Source organism: Austrofundulus limnaeus, unplaced genomic scaffold, assembly GCF_001266775.1.
Source record: "Austrofundulus limnaeus strain Quisiro unplaced genomic scaffold, Austrofundulus_limnaeus-1.0 Scaffold153, whole genome shotgun sequence".
NCBI classification, from domain to species: Eukaryota; Metazoa; Chordata; class Actinopteri; order Cyprinodontiformes; family Rivulidae; genus Austrofundulus; species Austrofundulus limnaeus.
In genome coordinates this window covers 805706-816829 of record NW_013952555.1, presented here as the reverse complement: position 1 = coordinate 816829, position 11124 = coordinate 805706, and the positions used below count along the sequence as shown (strand labels likewise).

General features: G+C 39.5%; 1 protein-coding gene across 1 annotated transcript in view; it reads left to right on the top strand.

Moving 5' to 3' along the window:
• Positions 1–11124, top strand: part of ncanb (neurocan b) — a gene marked incomplete at its 5' end in the record, with an annotated part of 221252 nt that overhangs the window by 45809 nt on the left and 164319 nt on the right. Inside the window, 1 exon segment of the mRNA XM_014016766.1 lies at positions 10528–10595. Coding sequence (XP_013872220.1) covers positions 10538–10595 — 58 coding nt within the window.

Here is an 11124-nt window from a genome sequence, read left to right as displayed (position 1 = left end):
GTGTGTGTGTGTGTGTGTGTGTGTGTGTGTGTGTGTGTGTGTGTGTGTTGATGCGGGGCTCTGCAGCAAAACACTTTATCGTAATTGACAGCACTTTTCAGGTCTGTAGCGAAATTGCTCAAAGCAGTCTCATTTTTAGTCTTAAATCTTTTCTCCGTTTGGTGCTTTCATCCCTCCGTCCCTCTCAGCCTAAGTCCTGATTAACTACACCTTTTTATGTCTGYGCAAGGAGCTCATTGTGCGCACACAACTCAGCAAAGCTTCTAAATCATAATCRGCATTTGCATAGCACCTTTCAAAACAACAATTACAAAGTGCTCCACGTAAAATAAAAATGTCTCTCCACAAAAGGAAGTTAATGACAACAAAACAGAATAGCAGTAAGAATAAGGAAATGCATGAAATAACGAAACAAAGTGAAAAGCCATCAAATGTGCCATGAGCTGAGTTGCAGTGATGAAATGTTCATCTGCTCATCGCCTCTACACTTCATCCGTACTCAAGCTTTCATAAACTCTGCTAAATCAAATTAAAGGAAAACTTTGAAAACAGTGGTAACAGTGGCTAATGCTGGATATCCTGATATGGAATAAGTAGTGTGTTAGGAACAAAAGGATGTCATATTATTTGATGAAAATGAAAGTTATCCACCCACAGAGGGCTTCGTTTTAAATCATCAAGAAATCTAAGCTGAAAGATGCAGCATGTTGCTCCAATTGGAAAAAATGTAATTGCAACAACTCAAAATGGTGCTYAGTAGTTTGTATGGTCCCCTACATGCTTGTGTTCATGCCTGGCAATGTATGAAATGACATCGTGTTCTGGGGTATCGGCTCCTGATCAAGGCATCATTGAGATTCTGTCTGAGGTGCAACCTGGCAGGCAGGCATATGGCCCYAAACAAGATGTTCCAGAGTTGTTCTATTGGATTTAGGTCAGGTGAGCGTGGAGGCCAGTCAGTGGTAGCACTTATTTCATTTTCCAGGAATGGCCTGTTTACTCTTGCCACATGAGGACAAGCATCATGTACCAGGAGGAACAGGATTTCATCCCAATACCTAATGGCAGCCTGGGTGCCGTAATTTATCCCGTGTCCCTCCATGAATTCGGCTGTCCAGACCAACACTGACCCACCATCAAATCAATCATACTGAACAATCTTTCAGGCAGCGTAATGTTCACCAAGGCTTCTCCAAACCTGTGTCCTGTGAGTTCAGAGTGAATCTAGACTCTTCTGTTTAAAGACCAGGGTGCCGGATCTGCTACTTCTAGTGTTTTCTGACAAATGCCAGTTGAGCTCCACAGCGCTCACTACAGGACAAAGGGTCCTCAGACCAGCCTTATGCAGTCAGTCTCTAATGGTTTGATCAGAGACATTCCCATCAATGGCTCACTGGAGGACACTTGTAGGGCTCTGGCAGTACTCATCCTGTTTGTCCTTGCACCAAGGATTAGATACTAGTCCTGCTGAAGGGTAAAGGACCTTTGAGGTCCAGCTCTCCTAGAGTAGTTGCCTGTCTCCTGGAATCTCCTCCATGCTCTTGATACTGTGCTGGGAGACACTGCAAACCTTCTGACAGTGGTACAAATTGATGTGCCATCCAGGTGGATTTGGACTGCCTGTRAAACCTCTGTAGRGTCCAMGTATCTCCTCATGCTACCAGTAGTGACACTGACCCTAGTCAAATGCAAAACTACTAAAAACAAATCAAGAGATTTGGAGGGAAAGAAATGTCTGTGGCCTCCAGCTTCAAAACCGTTTCTGATTTTGGGGTTGTTTCATTGTTGCCCTTTTAGTGTAACTGATGTAAATTTCATTACTACCAGCTGACACTGATTAACAACTCTTTCTGCCATTTACCTGACCAGCTCAATATCCCAGAGGTTTACCTGTTTTGTTATTATACTCTGATTAAAAAGTGTTACTGTAATTATTTTTGAGCAATATATGCTGCTGTATATACAATATATAGATTCCACACATACAATACACATTCCACGTCAGTATGATGCAGAATAGTTTCATAACTTTCAGAACTTGTGTGTTTCTCTGGCTTGCAGGAAGAAAAATGTTATTGCCTGAATGGTTAATTGGACATGTTATGGAATAAAAATGTCCAGGAGTTTTCTGTGATTTTGATTGGGTTCTGGTGTCAGTTTGCTTTGGTRGGGAAACCTTAGCAAATGTTCTATTCATATTTTTATTTATTTTTGATTGTGTAACCAATTTCCATAAAACAAAAAACTTTCTTAAAGGGAAAATCAACATTTCTTTTTAGTTTTGTATCATGTTATGTTGTTATCCTCTGATCAAAAACATGCCTTGCTCTGACTCATTCATGCATGTTTAAGAAATCCTGTGCTGTCCTGAGACTGCAGGCAGGGGAGCAAAAACGTCAGGTTGGGACTAGAACCACCTTTTGGGACCAGCTCCTCTTCTGCGCTGTGTCTCCAAGCCGAGCTTCCTCATCACAGAGCACACCTCCCCACCCCCGGCCCCGCCCATGACTCCTGCAGGCTCTCAGCAGCAACAAAGCAAATGAGTGAAACTGAAAGTGAAAGTGAAACTATCTGCTCCCGATACTACTTCTGAGCGCAGCCCTTTTCAAATTCAAAATACCTTTGAGGAAATGTATTTTCAGATGCCAAGTAAACTACACTGAGCTTCCTTATCACAGCGCACCCCCCTCCCACCACGTGTTGAAATGGGCGGGACAGAACGGAAGGAGGATCTTAAAGAGACAGAGGTCAATTTCAAGGTGTTTAGAAACAAAAATGATGAGAAGAAGAGTTTATTTCATATTTAAACATAAAAAACAGCATTTTAATAACAACTGAAGGTGACATAGATACTTTATTATGGTATAGAACTTAAAAATATGCCTGAGAGACACAATATTCTTGGCAGTTCTTTTCTCAACCCTGTTGAATCAAGTCTTTTTTCAATGTGTTTTTGTGTTTCTTTGTGTTTTGCCTGATAGAATCTTCTTAGTTTTCACCCATTTTCATCCTCACATCATTTCTCTTTTATCTTTCCTGTTTCTGACCTCTGAGCCCCTTTTCTCCCCCTCAGTATGGACGGTAATTGAGTTATTCAGTAACTGAGACATCCTTGAAGTCTCAGCTTGTTCTTGTTCAACACAACATGTTCTTTTTGTAAATTATTGACTGTGACTTGTTCTGATGTTTCGTTTCCTTCTTTTTTTTATTTTCTTCATACAGATTTTATAAGTTGGAAAAAATACACCCACGTATCATTTTTCTWCCTTTTCATTAGCATATAGGTGCTTTTAAACTGAACTGTAGCTCGCAAGCAGCTAACAAAAGCAAGCAACTATGACACACACTCTGACACAGATGCAAACACAGAATTGCGAAGCGCTAACACAGTTTGACAGGTTGCTCACTAAAACCATGGTAAACCGCGGAAAGAAAACAACCTTTTGTCAACTGATGGGTGGCTTCATTTTTCTCTCAAAGGGATTTCTTCAAAGAGACTGATGGGAATGAGTCCCCATGTGAAAGCTGCGTGCTTGAAAGTGTGTGCACATGAGCTGCAGGAACAACAGCAGTGTGTGATGATGGAGTGACAGACAGCAGCCCGAGTGATAAATGAGCCTACTTGATTGAGCATTTCAGCAAGGACAGGTCCTCTGGACAACCTAAAACGACTAAAGGACAAATGCACTAAAAAAATGCACAAAGATTTTTTTTTGCCATTCTTGAGGCGAGCCTGGACTGGCAGCCAGCTTTATCCAAATATAGATCGACAAAATAAGATGCCAGACCAAATTAGCACTAAATGACAGATGGGTTGAACGAGTTGTTTACAATGAAAGGCTGAGGATGGCCCTGAGAAGGCTTCTGACTGGAATTGCAAACAAAATGTGACAGCATGGTTCTGTATTTTTCTTCTGTCTGCTTATCTGTCTGTGAGCGTTTAGCTGTCTGCCTTCCAGCTTGTCCGTTACATCCACAGAATCTGTGATACTCTGGGTTAGGCACTCCTTTGACATGCTGAGATCTGCCAGATCTCTCAGAATAATCCGACCGGGTACACACACAGCTGACAAGCTCATACTGACTTTCAGATTACTGTGACTACAGCAGTGGGAGTGTTTGTACACCACGCTGACTGAGCAGCCCAGGATTTCTTTAGCTGAATTTGTTTATCAAGCTATGCATTAATAGTAACCCTGGATTTACACTATGTGCGGCTCTGCTACGCCATGCATTCTGCCATCATTCATTTTCTCTGTGATTTACACTACGTCCTCTTGGCTACATTGCAAAGCCCAGAGGTACCACGAGAAGCATGTGCGGGAAATGTGGGTTTGTGAGATAAAGCCAGTAATAAATGCTGAAGTCAGTCCAAAACAATTGTTCTATGGAAGACAAACTCATTGAGTTAAATAACACTAGCGTCACAGTACTTAAGACCGGTTTTGTTCCTAGGGGCTGGCCTTCAGACCACTTTTTGATGGTCTTGGTCTTGTCTCAGACTTGACTGTATTTGGACTCTTGGTCTCGGACGTAGAGCACTGGATTTTATTTCAAGACCAGTCAAGAATACAACTATGGAAATATCACTAAATTGCCAAAATATTGTACAGTTTGTTAACATTTTTGCTTTCATCAGATGTAAAAGGTCCAGATTCAAATCCAAGCRTGACTCATTGTTAGTTATGTATTTTTGTGACCCCTGTCACCCATCCCCATCCCCTTTCACTCRCACASARCACTCCAAAAAAGTGAGCAGTGGTTGTCTGGTAGCGCGAGAAGATGTCCGCAAAAATCTTCAGTAATACAGTTCATCTACATAAATCATAAAGAATATATTTGTAAAACAGTGTCCAGAAAGCATCCAGCAACTTGTAACTTCTGCAGTGCTTTGCTTTGAGACAGTGGGGACTACATCAAACTTTTATCCTCACCTAGAAAAGAAGCACAAGTGTAGACTTCATGTAAGTGATGTCAACAAAGCTAGCTAGCTCACATTAGCATTCTGCATCTATACCAAAATTCTTTACCCGGCCCTCACGCAAAGAGATTTAGTCAATATTAGCTATATGTTTTTTTTTTAACTTTTATTTCACTTAAAAAATAAAAAATACAATGTATATGCAACGACCAAAAGAAAAACACAAGTTCTTAATTTCTGAATAAAAAGGGTGCAGAGTGAAGAAAAAAAATCTTATTAATGCCCTTTATAGTAATTTATCTACCTGTATACAGTACACTGCATGTTTTAGGCCACGAGTTTCTGTTTTTATTTTCTCTGGTCTCACCTTCCCTCAGTCTTGGTCTCGATTTGGTCAAAGATCTAAAAGTATTGGTCCTGTCTTGGTCTTGTACACTATGGTTTTGGTCTTGACTTGGTCTCTGGTCCACTTGTTCACACCAAACTCTGCCTCGTTCTATTGCGTGTGAGTACCACTGATTTTTTTGTAAAAAAAAAAAAAAAAAAGGACAGATTTATAAAAGTCAAGATATAAACAAACATTCGAAGGGGTTTACATGTATGGTCTTTGGTGAATTATTTTGAAAACAGGGATGCTGTGCTCGTTTATTCTCCTTTTGGTGCGATGTGATCTTTGTAGATTGACTCTGTGCATGATCCGGCATCCAGCAAAAGTAGAACCGACTCATATTTTGGCAGATGTCAGTGCGCATGCCRCCACCCTGTGCATGTAGTGTAAATGCTCTCATTGACTATAATGGGTGCATTTTTACTGTGCAGTTCATGTCGCAGCATAGTGGATGCATTGTAAATTGGGGGGGGGGGGGTAACAGCACCACAGTGGTGTGCACACCACCACACACACACCATCCCCCACCAACCACAGCAGAAACATGGCCAAAAGCTTATTACTTCCTTACTTTTTCAAACGTAATGCCATCAAAACATATAAACAAAGAGCAGCTGGATATGAAAGGGTTTTCACTTACTTTTGAAGAAGAATATTTCTCTCTTTCATGGCCATTTCATTCCAGAGTGCAAGACGCTTCCACAAATACACCACTATTTACCTCTTTTATTTAGACTTTTCCTGGTCTGAAAAATCACTCTTTTTTCCTCCTGAACCACTCCACCACCTTGTAACAGCTATATTTTCTATTTACTTTTAGTGGCAAAAGCACAAAACACAGCATTTTTTGTCCATTCAAAGGAGTGCATTCGTGTGTGGATAAATAAAGTAATTTTACGCTTTGATTTCTTGAAGCTACTTTGGAATCTAACTCAGTGAAACTGCACGTGTGGGACAGAGATTCAACTGGCTGTGGTGTCTTACCCCCAATTTACACTGCTTGCGTTCCGTCTTCACTCCGCTCCGGTCCGAACTCCGCAGCAAATACGCACCCATTATAATCAATGAGAGTGTTTACACTGGCTGCGCACGGCGGCGGTGAGCGGACGGCGATCCGTCAAAATTAGAACAGATCCTATTTTTGCCGGATGCTGGAGCAGCTCCGGAGTCAATTTTTAAAGATTACGTCACACCAACAGGAAAAGACACGAGCACAACATCCGTATTTTCAAAATAAGACACTATTCGGCGGAATAATTTGTCGAAATAATGTCGAAATTGCAGCAATATTAATAAATATACGGATATATTTCTACACAAATGCTATCAGAATGTATGGTTCTGTTTGGGAAGCAGATGGAAACATGTAGCATGAGGCATATGTGTGGACACATGATATACATGGATTTTATTTTGAAATCAGAAGTTTCAGAAAGCTGGCAGTGAGACAGTTTCAACATAGATACCAAAAGCCTTTATTTCGTTGTTTTCAGCTGTGTTTGGAGTTCGTCTTACACAGAATTAATAATTTTTTGCTGTGACTTCCACATTTATCACTGAATTTATCGCGCGATCTGCTTCCTGCATGTCTGTCGGACCGGAGTGGAGCGGAGGTAGTGTAAACTGGACTTGAAACGCACAGCTGTGACCTGCGCTGTGGAGCGCAGCGGAGCTTAGACACATGCAGTGTAAATTTGGGGTTACAGGCATGAGAGCTGATTGGCCTGCCTTGTATGTGAAAATGTGTGTGTGTATCTCTGATTACAATACATGACATTCTGGAGGGACAAAAAATTGATCTAGTTGGTCAAAAGAGGTGTCAATCAAAAGATGAAGGCTTGTTCCATCAAGAAATCCTTTAATTTTTGGTCATTTACGAAAGCGAAGTAAGTTATTCCTTTCATATCATTCGTTTGCATTTTGTAAATCTGTAAACAATTTGTTTTATATTTTTGTCTACCTGTAAAAAAGTTGCAGGATCCCTTCATGAAAAATGCAGTTCAATATGTCATCTTCTCTTTGTTCTGCTTATTATCATTTCTCTGCTGGCGTGGGTTCCATCTCTGAAAGCAAAGAGCAAATCGTACTTCAGTTTTATCTCAGTTTGACATTGCATCTGTCTTTTTCTAAAACAGTGTGTCAATGAAGAAGCAAAAGACTATCCTTTCATTCGAAGACAGAAAAGGTCAGGCTTTTAATGAGATTGGGCCAGGTCAGAGGAAGAGACGGAGACTGGAGACGAGCTAATAAGAGGGACAAGTGGGGAGGTAGTTCAGGGTATGCAAAAGAAAAGTTAGATAATGAAATGAAGCAATTTATTTTATTTTATAGATTTGCTTTTGACTCTTTTATCAGAGTTACTGACTTTTATTTTCCAAAATATGTGAAAATAAAGTGATTCCAATATGGCTGAAGAATTATTGATGAAGCTGACCCAGACAGATGTAACAAAAGTTATTTTCATAAAAAATGACAATGTCCAACTTTAGTGCACCTAAAAAAAGTTTTTTTTAAAGAAACACATAATGAAGTATTTCTTTGCAAACATCTAAAGTAGAATTTGGTCTGGATGGTGCAGATTTTTCTTTTTGATGAAGCTAATATTTATAGCGTCACAGCTAAAAGCTGCAAAATCTTTCAATTTCCCAGAGGTGAGCTCACCCTCCTATACTTTTATTAGTTTCTGAATGACATCATTAACTTTTTAAAAAGCAGGGAAATGATTTCCTGTTTTAATGAAGGTCTCTGTGTATAAAGGAGCTCATGACTGCTGACTGTTAGGACAACATGACGACTAAAGCTTTGAATAAACGTCCTCCATGAGTGAGACACCACGATGAATATATCTACAAAAAAAGGTTTGCTTTGTTGTTCTGTAGGATTATACAAAACAATACACAAAGACCTTGCTTTTGTTGGAGATTATTTCATGACTTTGTTTAATTTAAAACCTTCCTAAAAAGTTCATCTTTTGGTTGCTTAACCTCCCACATTTTTCATTCCTTGGTCATTTAAAAAATAAATAAATAAGTCAGATTTGATCTCACTGTCTGGAAACAAAAAGTTTGAACTGGTTTCAATCTTTTTTTGTGATACCACTAGGGCTGGATATTGTTAACAACCTCAYAATTCTATTCCATTTTTATTTCAAATCTTCGGGTCACAGTTTGGCTGGATAAACGCCTGTTCATGGGGCTCTCGTGTTACACAGGTTACCAGGTTGCCATGTGCCTGGCAAATACATGACGCAAAGGTTTACTCCTCCCTACACTGAGGAGGAGAGAAGAGGAAGATGCGAAGAAAGCAAACAAGCAAGCAAAAGAAAATTATCAGTCTTATTTTAATTTATTATGCGWTTAATTAAATTATTGCTTATCACAAAAGGCCTAATCATCGCTCCACTTTATTTTGCTGAAATCCCATGTAAAATTAAAATTTGGAGAGATTTGCGGTAATTATGAATATATCTGAAAATAACAGTCTCATGGAGAAAACTGATTTTGAGGAAGAAGAAAAAACAAAAACAGAATTAAAACAAACGTAGACACACCTATAAATTGGGTCTTACAAATTTATATATTTCTGTGTTAATCATTTTATTAAAGAATTAAAGCAACAAAGACAGACCGTCTGCTGTCAAAGCACTTTACRCTACAACAAACCAGTATTTTTACCCACCCCTCGATACTACAGTATTTAAATTACATTCTGCAGCTACTTGGTTTTTTTCCTCGTGAATGTTTTCTCTATAAATCCTGTGAATTCCCTCCAAGCGTCTCACAAACACTCCGACCAGCTGCAGCTCAGTGAACTCATTTGGTTCGAGGTCAGTGCTTTTTGTCCTTGGCGGTTTCTCTTAGACACGAGTCAAAGAGGCCAGTGCTGCTGTAACTGACACAGGCTGTAATGTTCACCGTCTTCTCCACCGGCCATTAAATCCTCCTCCCACCCCCACAGCTCCTCTGCTGCCCTCAGGCCCACCTCAGTCCGTTGTATCTCCAGAGACACTCATTATTCACATTCATGGCTCACAGCGAGGGCTGATGCACCTCATTTTGTCTCCCTCGGCTGGTGTTTGTGACGCACACACWATGTTAGGCAATAGCCACGTGCAGCCAAACGGTATAAAAAATGCATTTGTGGTAATTATTTCAGCCTTTCCTGTCTCATTTCTTCAATTGTTTGCTCTCTGCAGATAAAACTGAAAAGTTGTGAAAACATTTWAATCCAGAAATATTTGCCACAAAATGACCTCATTGTATTTATTTATTATTTTTCAATCATGTCCATTGAAAAATAAAGTATTAAAGTATTGGGCAAAGAAAGCTTGCATCTTTGTGAGACTTGAATAAAAGTCTCCTGGTTGTTTTCTTTAAAGTACCTATTCTTTGAGGATAGTTTTGCAGGCATACGGACAGCTCCTGTCAGGCCCAGCTCTCAAAGAGATATTTTGTTTTTAATGTGACATCATCAGCCCAGCTTTGATATTCTTCTCAGCAGAGAAGAAGTCCAGCAGATTAAATATGGGACTAATTGAATGTGCTCATGTCTCTCTGTTATGAAGTGGAGTTTGTCTTAAAAACTTATTTTGACAACTTTTCTATCCAAAACACAACTTCACAATGAACGTGATTATTTATCAAATGTCTGGTGTTTTTGTCAGAAAGTTGTRATGTTTGCAGACCTTGTATTTAACATTTGTGACTCCACATTATTCCAAAGACATGCAGTACCTTTGGAAAAGAGTGGGTAACAGGATGAAATATCCTGAGCTTTTGTCATCTAACACAATCAGTCTGTTATTCTCAGCAGACCTTGTTGCAAAATGTTTCATCATCTTTGTCAAAAGCAATCTGCTAAATACAGAAGCTGAAAAAAGTATTTAACATTTCATTATGCACAGCGCTTGTATTTGAATTAAACATGTAACCTATTCCTAATTGTACTTGAAAAAGACTTATTACAATGGTTATATTCAGTCTATTTTAGGTTCATTCATTAAAGCTGTTAAAATGTTTTATTCCCAGTCTTACAGGCCTTCAGAGGACAGCTGGCACCCTCACTGTGAATTATGAATTATCACTCTTAAACCCAAATGTCCATTGTGAGAAATACAAAGAGAAACAAAATGAACAAAAGGATTTCTATCACTCATGTGTGTGTCTTCACCAGGACAGTGTGATGATTTCCTCCTGTTTCTCTTCATGTGTGTCTCCAGGTGCAGCAGGATGCCGGGCCGACTGAAGTCTTTCCTGGCCTTCCTCCTGCTTCAGACTGCAGGTTCTGGTGAGTTCTGACTAAACTCACCTGTGATGTTTAATGGATTGGACTGGCTTGCAACTATTGTCTCTGCAATAACAGCAGCGGCTGAACTGGGATGATGATAATTGGCACAAAAGCTCAGCGCTAATCAGAACTGTTAAAGTGATCCACAATTACTTGTGGCATTAGACATTAGGCTATTTAATAAACATTTATCTAAAAAAGTAAAAAATACTATAGGCTGTTTAGTTTTTATATATTTGAAGAATATATTGTCACACGGACAATACTATTTTATGACTAAATCATGATGTTCTCTAGATTCCTGGTGAGAGGCTGTWTGAGCTCTTATCCACCCTGAAGGTTACTCTTGGACAATATCTGCCCATCAGCTCATTTAAATAAAACCAGAGAGCGTTGACAGAGAGGAGAAGGTAGAAATGACTCAGCCTGTAACTGAAAATGATGATGAGGACAACAAATCTTCATGGATAGAGAACATCGGTTTAGCCTGATAGGTTTCCTGTTAGCACCAAGCTAATATATATATATA